A 19,069-nucleotide genomic window follows, 5' to 3' on the forward strand; every position below is an offset into this window, starting at 1 on the left:
CTAAACTTACTTCCTATTTATTCTATCAAAATATTTTTATCTTTAATATTTCAAAAATTAGATTTTTTTTATATGAAGAAAAATTTAATATATTCATTAATTCCAACTTTAAATAGTTTTTTTTTTTTTTTTTTCTTTCATGAAAGGGAATTTTTTTTCAAGGTTTGAAAATGCTAATGTTATCTTTCCTATTTATAGATTCAATAATAATTTTTATATGTAAGAAAAAAAAAATGAAACACTCTAAGTTTTCTTCTTTCATAACTGATTCTTTTTAAGTTCTTTTATTTAAATGAAAATTGGATGTATTTTAAAATACTTGCACAATCTAGTGTAATATATTTTAGAATTTTTTTAAAACAAAATATGAAATGAAATATTAATATGTAAAAATACAGTAAAGCTTTATTTAAAAAAGAAACCTTGAATTTTTTTAAAAATTTAAACAATTGATGCAGTTTAAAATAAATTTGTTCCTATCTAATTTGTGGTATAATTTGAATGTTAGACAAAACACTATTAAAATTTTCTTTATAATAATTAAATGGAGAAAAAAAATTTTTATGAGTTACTATGTATTCTTGGTTTGTAATGAGAAACAAAGAATTACAAAATAATGCATATGATAAGCATCAATCAATAATGATTTTATCTAATGAAAACTAGAATTTCAACATTCCAGCAAATGATTTTATGTTCAGAGATAAACGGTATTCTTTCGAAAAGACAATCATTTTGATATAAATAATGAATAACCATAAGACAATAATGGAAGAAGTAATTAAACAACATTAAAAAATTTGCTAAAAAATAAATCTTATAAAATTAATGTTGTCCATCGCTAATTTACAGCTAACAATTATAATTAACAATGAAAGTGCTTTTTAAATTAATTGCTGAATTATGAAACAAGGAAAGCTTCATATTCATGCTGTCTGTCAAATACTTAAGAACACTTAAAATTTGGAAACATTAATTAATTATTTTTAAAGGGCAAAAGAATATTTAAAATGTAGTAATATTGTAGCATTCTTTTTTGTTTGTTTATTTTGATCAACAACAAAAAAAATTAAATGATGGCAACTAAAAGCAAAATAATGTATAACAATAAGTAACCATTCTAAATGTACACAACATATACTCTAAAACTGAAACATACTCTAGGAAATGAAATTAAAATATTATGTAAATAAAAACTATCCAACGAAGTAAACTTAACAAATAGATAACAATATAAATAAATGAATAACAACTCGGTACATTAGAGTACTCTAATCGAACCTCTTCAGTCCTTAATGCTATTTTATAACTATAAAATGAGTAATTCGTTTCAAATTGCCTTTGACCAGAAACGTCGTATTTACAATACAAAGTAAGTAGTCATAGTGTGATATGCGCTGTCCTATGCCAATTGTTAAATGGATCAAAGTATGCTAGTGGGATATGGGCTTAAATTTGATCAAGTGACATCAAAGCGAATCACACAATGGAAGAAAAGTCCAGGATTCCAACACTTAGCTTTAAAAAGAACTTTCTCAATAAAAAAACATTCCCCATTTTAGTTTATTTTGTTTATGAATTCAGAGAATTAAGCTTTATAAAGTGCTAATTGGTGAAGCATATCATTTTGAAATCAGGAAAAAGATAATTATTAAAATCTTAACAGCCAAACTGAAATCTATTATTGGAATGAAAGGCAGAAATTACTAGATGAATGAATTAAGAACTGAGATAAATTCTTTCATAATGAATTCTCTTCTAAAAAGATAAACCCTGAGATCTGACACAATGGAGAGGTATTCTTCATTGTATTTTAATAATCAATCAGTGAATAGTGAACAATTCAAGCTACCTTTTGTTGATCTTATCTGAAATTCTAATGATTTTTTTTCCCGTAAAATAATTTACGATAAAGGAAACTTCTTAAAATGTAATACAAAAAAAGTACGAAATTGTAGGAATAATACACTTTTATAAGAGATGATTTCTTTTAAATGCATATATATATATATATATATATATATATATATATATATATATATATATATAGCTATCTAAACTGAATTAACAAGAGATTTCTAGTAAAATGCTAAATGAAAGAGAGACTACAAAAATGCAGAAATATTTTAGCAATAATTATAATGTGAAGATTTTTTTTTAATTACTAAATTTGGTAGTTTTAGTTTTGGAATTTGGAAGATAATGCTCAAAAATGATGTCCACTTTTATCTAATCACTAAAAATATTCATTTTAATTTACAACAACAATTATAAGCGAAGAAAATAATACTGTGCAAATATTTTATTTTAACTAGGAATTTAAACAAAATAACAGCAAAAATCATTAATAATAGGAAAAAAATTTAATATCTGGCATCCAATTCAGAATTCATGTGAACATGAAAATGAAATAACAAACAAATAGATTTCACAAATGTTTTTACCAGAAGTAATCTGCCTTTTAAGAGATATAAGTCTTAACATTACAAACAAGAAGAAATATACTACAAAACTCACTGCATTAAACAAAAAAGTAGTTCTAAAAAATAATGTGTGAGGTATTAATTGTTACGACATTCCTTCTGAAAGATACCTGCATCATCAGTAATGTTTATCGAGTGTTTAAAAGGAACATGGGAATGAGAGAGAGAGAGAGAGATCTTTTTTTTATGAAGAGTGGGAACCTTGAAAATCCAACAAAGCAAACTTTGATCCACACACATTTGCATATCCTCACCCGATTATGTGAAAAGTTCTACAAAGACTGAGAAAACAAATTCAGACTTGAATACAGGTCCCATGACTAAGATAAATGCAATAACCTTTTTAAAAAAGTAGGTATATATTGGTTATCTCAACTAATATATTCTTAGTTGATATATTCTTATCTTAGTTAATATATTCTGACTTAGAAATGACAGTCTGCACATACTTCTGATTTCCTATTTTATCATGCCCCCCCCCAAATGTTTGATTAAAATCGTTATTTATATATATCAGAAATATCTTGTTTTCAACCCACATCTAGATTTAACTTCTTTATGATGGTTAGTTTATTTTGCAATATATTATAGTCCAATGAATAATAGTCCAGCATTACTTTTTTTGCCTAGTAAATAAAATTTCAACTATTTATCTCTTCTCTACTTATTTAACATTTAATAATCTTCTCTACTTATTTCTGCAATTGTATGTTAATCAATAATTAATTTTTTTTTTATTTAGCCTATAAAAACTACAGAGGCACCATGAAGAAAATATGAAAACCAGTAGTAATTGCACATCACACAAAGAACATCTATGGATAGGTGTCCTTTCCTCTGGTGCTATTTTCTTAGTTTATTTATTTGCCTCAGTTGCTTATAAAAGAATGTTTTGCAAGCAAAAAGTTGTTAAATGGTATTGTATTACACTATATTTTATCAACAAGAACATATAACTAGAGATAACCAATAAATACTGAAAACATTAAAATAAGTTTTCATTTGATCTTATGAGTTATATATGAAAATCTACAAATTCATATTGTAAACAAAAAAAAGAAAGAAAAAAATCTAATCTTAATTCAGACTGTAGGACTATAAAGAGTTCCACAAGAAATAAGACTACTTAATTTTCATGCAAAAAACACAACAGTTTGCAAAGTATTAAAATAAATATTTTTTCCATTTGATCTGGCTCGTCACATCTGTATTTTAGAAAAAGAAAAGAGCACTCTGTCGTTAGATTCATAGGGAGAAAAAGAAAAACAATCATTGTTGTTCTCTAGATGGGCGAGGAAGCAACTCAGAATTGGGAGGTTGCTGGACGGATCTCTTTTCTGCATAATAAGTATAGATGAGGCTCCGGTATCCAGATTCATTGGACCATCATGAAGATCACGCCCATCAAAACTCCCCCTCCAATGCAAGCTACTGCAACAATGGCTGCAATGTAACAAAAGAGGTTGCTACTTTTCCTGAATAATGTTTCTTCGTCCTAAAAAGATGAAAAGAAAAATTATAATTAAAAATGCTGTTTACATGAATGGAATAACAAACATAACAGAACAAACAATTATAGTAGCTGTTTTCATATTTGCATTTAGCTGTATAATATATTTGATATATATATATTAAAAATTTAGGTGCAATATTACAGTTTTAGTAATTAAAATTCTCATAATAGTGATTTGAATTAAACTATGCAATAGCATCAATGACAAATAGGGTGCATGGCACCACATTTGTGAAAAACTTCCAAGAACATTCTTCAAGTTGTCTATCTTAGAAAGACAACTATATAGTGAAATAAGGGATGCCACAGCAAGATTACAAAACATAGCAATATTTTGATAATAATATATATGTAAATTAATTTTTATATACATTTTTATTATATATTTAAATATTAATTTAAATCTATGATAAATGTTTGCCATATTTCTATTCTGTTTATGTGTTTAGCTTAAATTGCATTCAATAAACGTAATACGAAATATGTTAAGTTTGCATAGTTGAATATACATGTATTGAAATACCGCTTAATAAAAATCCCTATATTTTGGACTTTTTTAGGATTCTTGGATTTTTAATAAAGAAATAACTCCTTCCAACATAAAAAAATCCGATATATAAAGAAGCAGCATTGCTTGTATATATCAAATAAAATACCCACTCATATTCAATTATAATCAATGCAAATATACACTCAATCATCCCAAATCCAGCTGATAATGCAAGATGTCTACATTTAGCTTCAATTTAAATAACAACTGAGGTGCCTGTCGCTTTTTACTTTTATTGCCATAAAAAGTAATATTTTTTCATTTCCCTCGAAGAAAAAGGATTGTTTACTGTAAACAGATTATTTCAAAGTTTGAACACTTTTCATAGGCTGCCAAAGTTGCAGGAATTGCCAAACAATCCTAGACTGAATAATAAATGCAAACTTCTCTGTAATGATTGTATTTTGCATTATAGTAAACAATGTAGTAATCTGTAATGCATTAAAAATTATTTATAGTAATTTAAAACAAATAAAACATTTTTTTAGAAAATAAGACCCTGAATTTACAGTATTATTCTGCTTATTTATAACACTTTTAGTGAATTCTATCAGATTTTCAATGCATTAATGCATTTATACTTTTATGAAAGTTTATGCTTCCCATTTGCTTATCCTATACCAAGTAATTCTAGCAGGGGGAAAAAAACTCAAAGAAAAATAATGTCATAATCAATTAGAAGTGCTTCGAGAGAGTGATCCAGAAAAGGAGACAAGATGAAAATACTTTTCGATACTTTATAAATTTGAAAGGTAAATTAGAACAAAAGTAGGAATAACAAAAAATAACAGATTCATAAAAAAAGTCAGTTTGGGATTGCATATTTTATAAGTTGTAATAATTGCATTTTATTCCAAAACAAATGGCTCTCAATGTAACAAATATAATGTTAATTATTAAAAATTAAATACTTACACAATAGCCATCAGGAAGATCACTACCTTCATCTAGTGAGACTTTGCTACCAGGTATTTCCCCTGAAATACAAATACAAAATCAGCAAAAGGACAAGATGCTATTACAATGATATTGTTCAGAATCCGTTTAACAAAATAATGGAATTATCAAAAAATGAAGGTTTTAAAGCAGTGTCTGATACAAACGGTTCATTTGCTTATTACATATTTTCACAATTTAATTCTTATATATCTTGGCTAACATGTTGAAGTTAGACTTGAATGAACATAGCACATTGTCCCATAAATTTATTCGATTTTCACAGTTCTCATTCAATTTTCAAAATTAATACATTTAACAATACAAATTGTTTAGTACAGATATCCTATGTGAAAACTATGGATTGAATTGCAACAAAATTTTTTGAATATGTTTCCACTTGCATCTTTAATCTTGAAAAAGTGCCAGCAAAATGTGAAATAATTAAATTGTATATGCACTTAAGCATTATTACTATTATGTTCATTTGTTGTTGCTTGTACAATCATTGCAGTCATAATTTCTTTAGCTTTTTGCATATCATTTGGCCCTTCTTCAAGGTTTTATTTCACAAGTGCCAGCCACAAAATCATTAATTAGAGATTTGAGACGGACTATCAAAATGCTTTGAGAACAGCAGAAGCATTGTTAATTATCCGGCAAAAAAAAAAAAAAAAAAAAAAAAAGTGCTAAATGATGCTTGACTTGATGAAATTAGGGTCCTAATCACTAATATGATAAAAATTGCTTACTGCACAGTTATAATACAGAAGAATTTTAAATTCTTTCAATTTTATGCAAATTACTAGTGCCATTTTTTCCTTTTCGACCAATATTATATATATAATGTAAAACTTTTTTTTTTTTTTTTTTTGAAGCAGAGTCTTGGCAGAAGAGCGGGACACTTTTGAATTCTTTAAAACTTTGCTTTTATTCTATCCTGGCAGGCATACTCTTCATACAAGTAAGAAGAGATGAGATATGTCAATCCACAGCACAATACAAGAGAGAAAGTGACAGAAATATTTATCTCCAATGATTATATAGTGTGAGATTCTGATAGGGATTTCTTTACATGTATTGATTTAGGTAAGGGAAAAATAGGTATATTTTAAAAGAATTTGTTTAGATTGACAGATTTTTAATCCCTTCACTCAGAGCATGGGAACTTGTCGATTTCAGCAATTTTAGAGCTTGTGTAGCATTAATTAGATAAAAAAAAAAAAAAGATGGAATTGGATCAGGAAATAAGAAAACATTTTAGAATTAAGCTAATATGGGTTAAATTAAGATAAAAATTAGGAAATTAATTAGGATTTAATTTAGATTCAAGATATCATTACATACATATTATATATATATATATGTAATGATATTTTAAACTCTAATTTCAATTCTAATCAATTTGCAAAGTTTTATCTTAATTTAGCCCATGGTAATGTTATTTTAAAATATTCTCCTATTTCCTGATCCAATTCCACTTTCTCTACTTAATTAATTCAAGAGAAGCTTTATAAAATTGCTGAATTGGCTAAATGCTGACACTTCCACACTCTCTGCGTGAAGGGACGAAATACTGCTGACTTTACAAATTCTAAAAGATCCCTGTGTGTCCATTGCTTTTTGACTGGCATGCTATGGAATCCCGATTAAAACATCACAGTATATAAGACAGGGATAATTTGTTTCTTCCTCTTTTTATGCCACTTCTTGCCTAATCTGTTGTTGTGAGTGGACTTGCTTGTCTGTGTCCGCTTGTAAATAAATCATGCTTGCCTTCTGAGAGAAAATAAAGCGAACTTTAAAACTTCAATGAGTCTTTCTGTCTTTGAAACTGCATTCTTCTTCAAACAAAATAATGCTCATATTATATATATATTCTCTCCGAAATTGAAACTACATACTCAAGAGAATATGTGTACAAAATATGCTTGTTATTCAGCCTGTAGTTTTTGCATTGAAAATTGCTAAACGATTCCTCATTCATTTTGATCACAGCAGATATTTGAAAAACATTTCTGTATGGTATTCTCTTTCATATCATAACAGCAAAAGCAAAAAGATAGCACATTTTTCTTCTCAAAATTATTATGTTATGTTATTATAATTATTATGTTAATAATATGCCCAAACTAAATTTTACAGATGAATGTTTAGATGACACACACTACTATATTTGTCAGGTGATAGTGACATCATATGAATGAACCCCATTACATACCAATAATATTTTTAAAAGGTCAAAAAAAAAAAAATCTTACTAATAAAAAATGCTGCAGATAAGATTAAATTTCATAAATTTAATGCTTATTTTTCATAAGCTTTTCGGTAGAATTAGAATACTTACTGAACCAAGCATTTTCAATCTTAAATTTGGTACTTATAATTTACAAGTCAAAAAGTATTTATTATATTTTAGATTTTAAACAATAACATACCATACAGAAATCAGAAGGGGAGGGGAGAAGAAAAAAGAAAAGAAAAAGCAGCATTATGTATCTTAAGATCTTGTGCAAGCAGAGGGTGCAGAAATAACAAATGTTTATTGTTATTTGTGCACCCTCTGCTTGTTACAATACAATAAATAAAATATAAAAATATGTATTATATTTTATTTTTATTTTCTGACAATGCAAATATATAGTGTGTGTCTACTCTAGTTATAGCGCAATAAATAATTTCTAAGTATTAATGATAAGTATACATTTCCAAATGAATAAATGCATTAAATAATACTTTTAAAAATAGTATTACATTATCGAATAAAAAAAAATTACAAAATCTAAATTTTTAAATAAAACCCAGAATTATTGGTTCTAAATAGTTAAATAATTAACATACTAACATGTTAAACAAACAAACAAAACTTTTTTTTTTTTTTGACAAAATTTACCAAGTTATGAAGTTTTGAATTTCATTATTTTACATCAGTCAGCGGCCTTCTCAACAAAGCATTATACATAGATTGGTATATGCTTTCGAAGTGAAAGTGGCCATTCAAATGGTCTAAAATCATCTAATATTATGACATTCAAAGCTTCTTAATGCAGGAAAGTTTTTAAATGCAAGAGTGGATCATTTTTTCCTTTCTATTTGGAGCATTAGTGTGTCAAGAATATTTTATTAACTTTCTTTTATTAAAAAATAGAGATAGTCTAATTTTTTTTAATTGAAAACTGATCGACTCAAACAACAAAATATAATTTTGAATGTCAGTTTGAGTATTTACCAATTAAATGTGTATGTCTATCTTTAAATACTTAGAAATTAGTTACGAGGTCATAGTTGCAGCGATCCTTTTATAACATTTAGCATTCATTAAAATGTTTTCACCAAGCCAAGTACTGTGCACTCACACTCCCTCATAGGACAAATGTACATAATGTATTTTAATGAGCAACTTACCTGCAGGACAAAGAGTCAACAAATCCAAAATTGGACCCAATATTTCATCACGGTGTAATACTACATCTAAGTCATGAACTCTCAGGATTTCACTAAAAAACAAGAATCGGATAGTGAATGTAATAAGAAAGATGTAGTAACCATTTTTTAGGAAGAAAAAAATCCTATTAGCTAATTGGAAGATGATGGTGTATTCTATCAGGAGATAGAAAAGGGAGAGTTGGGATTTAGAACATCTGCCATTTCCTTTACAACTATTGAGCCTATGACAACGATAGTGGATGGAAGATATGCATTTCATGAAAGTTTTAAAATGAGTGCCACATGCATATGTTAAAAGATGGCAGTGCTTAAGACTGGAAACTCACTTTTCGTCCTATAAAGTTAAGCAATTGCATGTATTGAAAAACTTTCAGTGAAAGTTATTCACAACAACAAAGAGATAATTGGGCTAATTTTTAATTACCTTTCTATCTTTAATCATAAGAGAATTATAGACAAATGAATGTTAAAATTTTTGAGCTAGATGACCATTATGAAATTAGGTGAGATTTTCATCTCCACAACATATCCCTTGTTGGTTCAAATTCATTCAAAATTACTCTAAAAGTTTACATAACTTGAGCAGGGGGCATTAAAAAAAAAGGCAGTTTTTGAGTTTTAGAAAAGCAACATATTGGATCAGAGAAGATATGCAGAAACTTTCTAAAAATTGCAATAGGCAGAATTTCCTATAGCATGTGACTTAAAAAGTAAATAATAACTGTATAATCTAAAAAAGATAAATGATTTCTTAGCATTATATGGTAATCAAATTAGTTTAGAAACAGTAAGTAGAGCTGAAGCAACTTAATTTCATTCCAATCTTTTATGAATAGTTTTTAAATAATTCTAAACAATATAGTAGCAATTTTTTTTATACTACGACATTTAAAGAATATGTAGATCGGAAAAAAAGAGTATAAGCACAAAAAAAAGGGGGAGGGAGGAAAAAACAGTAATCCACAGGCTGCAAATAAGAAAAAAACATAATAAATTTTGAAATGGCTTAGTAAATCTTTAATCAAGAAAAGAAATTAATTAATAGAAGGCAATCATATAACTAAACTACTCATATCAAAGAATGATAAGATTATTAGATAAGCAATTAATTCAAAGATGCATCATGAGGTACAACAAGAATATTTAAGCAAAATCAAAGAGTAATTCATATCTTATTATAGAAGGCACTTTTTAATAAATATCAATATACATTCAGAGTCGTACATACTTTTTACTTTTTCAAATATATATATATATATATATATTTATATATATATATATATATATTATATATATATATACAGGGTGATTAAGAAATAACAGCTGGTGTTCGGGAGCTCTGTAGCGTGTTATTTAAAACAGCGAAATGTAATTGACCACCATACACAATAAAATATGCGGTTTCGATTTCTCAAGGAAAAAAAAAATTAATACCAAAACATCCAAACATTCTGGTAGGAAACATTCTGGCGCTGCGATCGAAAACTATATTATTATGTAATTTGCTTGTACGGGTACTTTTTTGACATGACACCGAAGATAAAAGGATGGGTTGCGGCAATTTAACTCATTCTGCAAGAATTCGCTCGTCGATTGCGTTGCCACTACGTGAACGCACCTTATTAGTCAAGTTGTTTTATCAGCGGGATGAAAATGCCAGTGCTAATAATCTTGAATACTGGTGGTTAAAACAGTTACGTAGAGGACCGATGACCATAACTAACTTACGAAGAATGGTTGAAAGATTTGAAACGACAGGAGTTCTTGGTGTGCAACCAGGCTGAAGACGTAAAGGTATCAAGTAGGAACAAGTTGAAGAAGTTGCAATTGCCGTTATGGATCAGGCGATAGCTAATAAGCAGAGTAGCAGAAGTGCACGTTCAGTATCACAACAAACAAATATCCCGTTTTCGATGGTGCAGAAGATATTGCGTAAGATATCCTGAAATTTTATCCGTATAAGATATCACCGATTCACTTATAACACTGATCTGAATCTTGGCGATTTCTAGTTGTGGGGCTATTTGAAAGAAGTTGTGTATCAAGGACACATTCCTGACATTCCTACTTTAAAAGGTCAAATAACATTATGCGTCAGACGAATAAATGCCGATATGCTGCGAGCCCGTCGAAAACCTCGTGTATCTCATGCAATTATTGGAATATCAAGTGGGTGGTCACTTCAGTCAAATTTGTAACTTGCTATAATAAACGTTTTTCAATGGTATATGGTGTGTTGCTATTTACTGTTTCCATTGGCAATTATGCATTCCTTTTTCACACATTATGCTCTTGCAGGGCCATGATTTCCTCTATCTGCGATTTTGGTAATAATTTTTTTTTCACTTGATAAATCGAAACCGCACGCTTTAATATATATGGTGGCCAAATTTTGTTTTATTTCGCCGGATACATAACATGCTACAGGGCTCCGAACACCTCCTGTTATTTCTCGATCACCCTGTGTGTATATTATATTATATATATATATATATATATATATATATATATATATATATGAGAGAGAGAGTGAGAATCGTTTAATCTTATAGTGGTTACAATAGAAGTTTATTAAGACACTTTTAAATTTATCTTTTATATTTAAAAAAATAAAATAAAAGTTCTTATTGATTATAAATGATAAATTCAAGCAAAACTGCAGAGAAAAAAATAATCTATTTTTTAATTACTTAAGTATTACATTTTTGATTCACAGATTTTTAGAAATGAACATACTATTAAAAAAATTATAAAAGCAATTAGAACATCTAATCCAACATTCTAGTCTCCCAAAAACTTTCTCTCGTACTCTTTAATATATGTACTTTTGAACCATTAAATGCATGTCACTGGCATGCAATGAATGTGAAATAGCCCGTTAAAGTTGCAATCTTGGGTGTTTTTTTTTTTTTTTTTGAGACTAATAGCTGGGATATGGTTAATATGCAAGCAAAACCCAGAACTACAACTGTAGTCACAAAATCCCATATCAAATTTCATAATATAAAAAACTTATCATAACTTAAAAAAACAATAATTTGATTATGTTTTTTTAAGTTATTGAGTTTAAATGTTACCAACAGATGATAAACTCCTTGACAAAATTAGTTTCAAATTTGATACCTGTCTACATTTTAAATGTTAAATCTCGGTACCAAATTTCATAAATCTAATTCTTTTCATTATACAGTTATGTTAACTTTATCCGAACAGCTGCTGGACAGACAGACTTTCTCTGAATGGATTTCGCACAAAATTTGACAGAACTCTTCAAATTTGGTATAAAGATCACATGCCAAATTTGGTAGCAATAGCACAAAGCATTTTTGAGTTATCGTGTTTACAGACAAATTTTTGAATATTACAATTTTTTTTTTTTTTTTTACTATCACAATATTTTCCCTTTGTATACTCTACTTTCTCTTTATACCCAACTGCTGAGCTATAATTGTCCAATGCGATATTTCTTGAAACTTCAAGACAATGGAGGGCAGATGACTATTCCTTCTATACCTATAAAGTTTTTTTTTTTTTTTTTTTTTTTTTTACTTAGGGAGTTTTAAACGTAGAAATTTATCGAAATCTCGAAAAATAAATAGGATTTTTCGAGGATTGTAATACCTTTTCTTTGCATAATTTGAAATAAGAAAGTAAAAAGGCATCAAATTTCAAAACAATAAATAAAAAGCTTTTCAAGTAACATTTATTAAATCATTGATCTGATCCATTTATTTATTAAATTAAAACATAAATTCTTGTTTCTATAAGAAATAGTACCAAAAATTGAAATTCCCCAGAAATTAAAAAATTATGTATTCTCAAGGCTTTAAAGAAAATACATTTTAAAACAGGTGTCTAATTTCATTGTTAAACACTTCTGTTTTGAAATGGCAATACTCAACAAAAGTTAACACAGTTTCCAATTCTGTTTTGTTTTATAAAGAGAGTGACATAAAATTAAGATTCAAAATAATTTAATACGATATAATGAAAAGTATTTGTAAAAATCATTAAAATCATCAAACAATACATTATTTCTTTAAAAATATCATAAGAAAAATCATCTTTATATTCATATTATCAGCGATATCTTCTTTAGATATTTTAAACATAAATACAACACATTCAAACAACAGACATTTGTATGACATGCACTCACTTTTCCAGTTCCTGCCAGCTTGTCCTCTCCTTGAAGTACTTTTCTGTAGGATTCGAGTTGAAATGAAATGACGCACTTCTGTCTTTTGTGCCCTCCACCTTCTCGGCATAACCCGTTTGAATGAAATGAGTTTGTCTAGTGCCTTCTGGAATTACATATAACTCTCAAAATGATATTTCCACATAAAATATAAATATTTGATTTTCCATAAACAAATTATGTGCTAAATTATTCAACTAACTGATATGCCTGATATTGATCGGAATGAAAACTTTTTTTAAATCTAAAAATAAATAAAATTTCAAACTTATTAAAGTAGCTTTTTGTTGCAACATCTTTCCCCGATCTTAATTGGCCTTCTCCCATATCATATGACCCTAAGAACATTTTTTTTTTCTTTTTTTTTTTCTGTACTTTGAATCGCCTAGCACAGGGGTCGGCAACCTATAGAAACGGAAGACCAAAAGCAACAGTTTACAAAATTTTCCAGTTTTGAAAGAGCCACTAAAAATTTTCGATTTAATATTATAGTATTTGCTTATATATATATATATATATATTTGATTTTTGATTTAAAATAAACGGCTTTAAATACGGAATAATCTTTATTCATATAAAAACACAAATATAGATAGTACATCAATAGGAGCGTTGGCTTTGTTGCCTTTTGAAAGTTTGATTAAATCTGGCTTACAGCTTGTTGTTTTAAGATTCAAGCACAACTCTAGATTTTAATTTGTTAGTTGGCTTCTAAATTTACTTTTTATTATATTCATGCAAGAGAACGCTTGCTCACACGAATTTGTCGACTCGAAGATCGTCAGCACTCCATATGCCAACTAATTACATCAACAATAAAGGTTATAATGGTTTTTGCTCAAAATTGTAAAACATTTCAATAACTAATTAGAGTTCTTTGCATAAATACCAGAATAATACGTTGCAGCACAAATATAAAAATAGTATAATTATAATTAGTATAGTAATATATATTTTAGCAAAGATTTACATGAAAATTATCAAGATATGTCTTCAGATCCTTTTTTAAACCTTAAAACATCATAAATTAATTGCTCTAATCAAAAACTTATGCTTTTATAAATGAATATAAAAGTATTTATTTCATCTGTTATTACAAATATTGCTAAACAAAAAAATATGAATTTACAGATAATAACTCCAATAACAAATAATTGCTTACTTATCACACTTGAAATGAAAAAAAATTAAATTCAAGATTGAAACATTAATTATTAAAATACCAATAAAATACTTGGTTTAACACAATTAGTTCTATATTAAATGAATTAAAAAGTTTTAAAAGTTTCTTTGCAAAACTGTGAGGCATGCAATTTCTTTTTTCAACTCTTAAACTCTCTTTATAAGCTGCTTCAGGAATTATTATTATTTGCTTTTAATGGGTACTTTTTTCTTTTCAAATTATTGCTTAATCCCTTTTCTTTTTTTCATCTTAGGCTTTTCAATTCTTCCCACTCAAGTTCAATTGTTTTGACACTTTAAATTGACTTATTTCACCATTTGCTTGAATGCTGTCATACGCAATAAGTGTTTGTTCTTTCATAGTCTTCCATAAACAATCTTATTGCTTGCACTTCTTATCATAATGAAACTGCAAAAGAAAAAAAAAAAAAAAACGCCATATCCTTTTTAAAAACTATTTTCCAGTTGCTATGATCGCTTTGGCGACATTAGACTTCAGATACTGAATATAAATGACTGAGAAATCGTCGCTAGCGCACATGTTTAGTGCAAAATGTTCTCATCGGCAATTTCTCCTCATTTTTAGTTATGCTTACGAATTTTTCTGACTTTTCGTTGATATCAGTAATTTTCCGTATGTATATATTATTCCTCAGTAATAAATGTTAGGTTTTTGTTAAGGAAAATAACTAGTTTAATGTAAATTGGTTTAAACGTAATATTTCGGTGTTTGAATAATATACTATATACAGGGTGGTTATAATTAAACTTCCTCTATAAACAGCATCCTACAACGCAAACGGGTGAACGGATTGCAACGAAATTTGGCACATAGACTATACACGAGATGCGCTCACGGAATTTCGAAAAAAAAATTAATATTTCCAAAATGTCCAAATTTAACACAACAAATGACCAAAACGGAATACAGAAACAATATTAACATTTATTGACTAGTTTCTGATCATCTTGTCATCGAACCACATTAAGTAAAGGCAAGGGGGGGAAAATAACAGTACGCTGTTTGGGGGGGGACCAGTTCAATTAGCAGATTAAGAAAATTGCCCAAAAGGAGCAGTTGTTAATTGTGTCCAGGACGATGTAGAGAAAGGTTGCTCCATGTGACCATCCTCATTCCCCAGCAAAATCTCAAGTCGGTGGTCAATGTGTTCAACAGCAGATAGTAACTGTTCAGTTGTGATGCTTCGCACATGAAGCGTTATGGAGTTTCCAACTTTTCCTGGTTTTTCATTTAATTACTCATAGTTCTTGTTCTGGATTGTTAATATTGTTTTTGTATTCCGTTTTGGTCGTTTATTTTATAAATTTAATGTTTTTTCGGAAAAGGAGCCCTCTGGTGGACATTTTGGAATTCCCCCCCACCCGAATTTCCGTGAGCGCATCTCCTGTATAGTATATATACCAAATTTCGTTGCAATCCATTCACTCGTTTCCGTTGTAGGATGATGTTTATAGGGGGAGTACCGAATTTCATTAATCTAATATCTAAAGAATCAAATTTTGGAATCTAAACTAGCATGTTTGACAAATAGATCTCAGAATATGATATACAAATCTTATATCGTTAATGTTCATTTTTTTCTTGTGGCATAGAGATAGACACATGTATTTTCAGCTTAATATTATAGATGCATATTATTACAGAAAAATCCGCCAGGTATGTGTACAGTGATCATTCAATAACAGATATCAATGCATTACGCCACAAGAAAAACTCAAATTTCGAGAAACAAGAACCTCAAGAGTTCACAAAGACAGAATTTGCAGAAACCAAAAACACACTAACAAACAGCAAATCGATGATTAAACAGTAGTACGGCGCAACTGCACTCGGAGTAAAATAAATCCAACTTCCAAAGAGAAAATTCATTAGATTGACTTTAATATTTCATTTTAAATAGATTTTTTTGATAAAACATCGAAAAATCTAGAAGGATCTCCGAAACTCGAATTCAAATAAAGATGTTGTCAAAATTCTTGTACGTTCGAGAATCTTCCTTTTTGTCACCAAAGTGGATCACTAAGTCGAGGGTAATGGACCTGATATCCAATCAGCAATCATTAAAATAAGTGTAAAAGTTTCTTCTATTATGAAAATAACTGCGCGGTAAAAAAATATTACAAACTCATAACAATATATTTTTGACTAGTTTCATGAAAGATAGATTTCGATAAGCTCTAATACTTAATCAATATGAGTAAAAATTAATTTTGCTTTTAATAATCTTATATTAATTAACACTAGAACGCCCGGGATTTCGATTACCTTTAAACGACCGCCGGTGTCGTTTCGACACCGCGATATAAAATATACAAAATAATTGTAATAACTAAATAATTGCAGGACTACTGTTCAGTAGGGTTTAGTTTTAAGACTTTTTAATATTATTTCACGTCATTATCATAGATTATGACTCTTTATATTATAAAAAACTGTAACAAAACAAATTACTTTATCTTTCAAAATGAAATAAAACAATAATATTCATAAATAATAGTATAATAAGCAAAATCGTAATTTTTCTGAGAATGCAAGTTCTTTAATCATAATTTATCGTTTTTTATGCATAATGTTTTGTACATACCTCATTTTCAATGGATACATTGATATTCAATTTTTCCTGTAGATTTTCCGCACACCATTTTCATGCAAGAGAGTACATCACGATTTCACATTTTTTTTTAGTTGTATTTCCATTACACTCTTTAATTTTGCACTTTTTGCATTTTAGCGAATTTGTAATTTCTTTAAATTCAGTATTTATTACTGGAATATTATCAATTTCATCTGCACTTTATTCAGATTCGTCGCAGTCACTTTCACGCAATTTTAAGCCTTCATCGGAATCTAAATTAGAACAAGATAGTTCGCCATCATCCGATTCATTCTCAGAGAGCTCTCGCAACAAATTAATAATTTCACCAGGGTTTGGATCTTTTCTACGAGTCATCGTTTCAGGGTGTCTGCTCTGCACAAAGTTCGAAAATGGAATGCAATTTTTTTATGAACAAATTTATGTAACGAAATACTTAGACACAACAATTTTAGTATAATTGGTTCATTTCCGTCAATAACACTGCATTAAAGGTCAAACAAATGTGCGATAGTACTTAGGAAATTTTGTTTTATTAATGGTATCTACTTTTTACTACGTACTACTACGCGCCCTGGCATAGGGATAGCGCGTCTATCCCGTGATCTGGGCGCATGGGTTCGAGTCCCGGTTCTTCATCTGTTCTGTCTGTGAGATGTGTGAATGTGCCCTCGTGTAAAAAGGGGTTGTGCAAACGAATGTGATGCGTGAGTAGCTAAAACGTACTCTTGGCCCTAGTTGACGCTACTAAAAATAATAGACGCTCCCTCGGCTTAAAATCGCTGATTTCGTCAGCGAGCTTGTCCATGGCAAGTGCCATTAGAAACAACAATAACTTTTTGTTGAACGACAGTTATTCATAATGATAAATTGCCTTGGTGTCGAAACAACAACAGCGGAAGTTCTAGGTGTATTTAGTAGCAAAATCTATCGGCGTATGACTCTGCGTTTTAAAGTGCAGATTGTAAACGCTCGATACATAAAATAAACATTTCTTATTTAGGATATTACGACCAACGATTGAAAGTGTTTTAAAGAAATTAAAATCAAAACAAAAACTACGTCAATTCCAAGTAACAGCGAGCATCTCACTCGTTCTATTTATTTTTACAACATAATCCTCGTTGCCAGATGCAACAGCAGAAAAACAGTTTGATTTAACACAAAATAATATATAAAATATTTTTGCTGCAATTACTTCAAAAACAAACATGAACAATTATAACAATTAAAAAAAAATACAAAACATTAACAATTATTTACAATATTTAGTCACATGTGAACCACAATGTCCTGCGATGATGAGTTGCGTTACTCACAAACTGTTCCTACAAATCTCTCCTAATTAAGCTAGAAACCCAAAACTTTTTCTGTGTAATGACCATGGAAAATGATTAAAAGTCACAAAACATTTTCAAATTCCCAGCAAAAATACGGAAAGGGGAATGTTCGTACCACCTGCTACTTGTTTCAATGTATGGTGTCACACCCTATATCCTGTTAGAAAATACTTCTCTTTACCAGTCCTACTCATACAGAGTAGACGTACTTTTACTTTCTTTGTAATTGTTGCCCTTTATTATCTATGTCAATAGTAATAAATTTATTTTTATAATTAATATGGATTAAATCCATTATTCTCGAACTGTTCACTATCGAAGAATTTATTACTTGCTGGCATACCACCAAAATTAGGTCTACCGCCGCCATAACATAAAATTGGTCCGTCCACGTGCCAGAGAAATAGCGTTATAAAATGTTGCCCATGGCTTTAAATAGTCAAAAAGGTGCATTTAAAACTAAAATCAATAAGATCGAAACCTTCATCAAGGAATTCCAGACTTCCGATGACTACAAAAAGGATACATAAGGAATCTCAAAGATTATTTCAACTAAGTTTGACAACGACTGAAGATCCCAAATTAGAAAAACTCTTTTCATTTTTGGAATTAAGATGTATGCAGCTAGAATCTGTTATTAAACCAGATTTCTCGACAAGAAATAACCCAACAAAATTTAAAATAACCTCCCGTTTCAGTGGAAATAATAATTCTTGTAGAATTAAATCTCTTTTATCCAAAAACAAGCAAAATAAAATATGGGTCATGAATGAATGTAATTTTTATCAACCCTGATATAAATGTG

The 19,069-nt window shown here is 28.9% G+C and overlaps 1 protein-coding gene across 2 annotated transcripts in view; it reads right to left on the reverse strand.

Annotated features, from left to right (window-relative positions):
* Positions 1 to 2,145: 2,145 nt before the first annotated feature.
* The window catches only part of LOC129981912 (regulator of G-protein signaling 9-binding protein-like), a 46,855-nt gene continuing 29,931 nt past the window's right edge, over positions 2,146 to 19,069 (reverse strand). For both annotated transcript variants that reach the window (XM_056092968.1, XM_056092967.1), the window contains exons 5-8: positions 13,089 to 13,233; positions 8,888 to 8,979; positions 5,462 to 5,523; positions 2,146 to 3,978 (exon numbers count right to left, since the gene is read on the reverse strand). In XM_056092968.1, the coding sequence (XP_055948943.1) occupies positions 3,859 to 3,978; positions 5,462 to 5,523; positions 8,888 to 8,979; positions 13,089 to 13,233 (419 nt within the window). In that variant the 3' untranslated portion in view covers positions 2,146 to 3,858. The remainder of the gene's footprint in view (positions 3,979 to 5,461; positions 5,524 to 8,887; positions 8,980 to 13,088; positions 13,234 to 19,069) is intronic.

This window comes from Argiope bruennichi, chromosome 8 (assembly GCF_947563725.1).
Source record: "Argiope bruennichi chromosome 8, qqArgBrue1.1, whole genome shotgun sequence".
NCBI classification, from domain to species: Eukaryota; Metazoa; Arthropoda; class Arachnida; order Araneae; family Araneidae; genus Argiope; species Argiope bruennichi.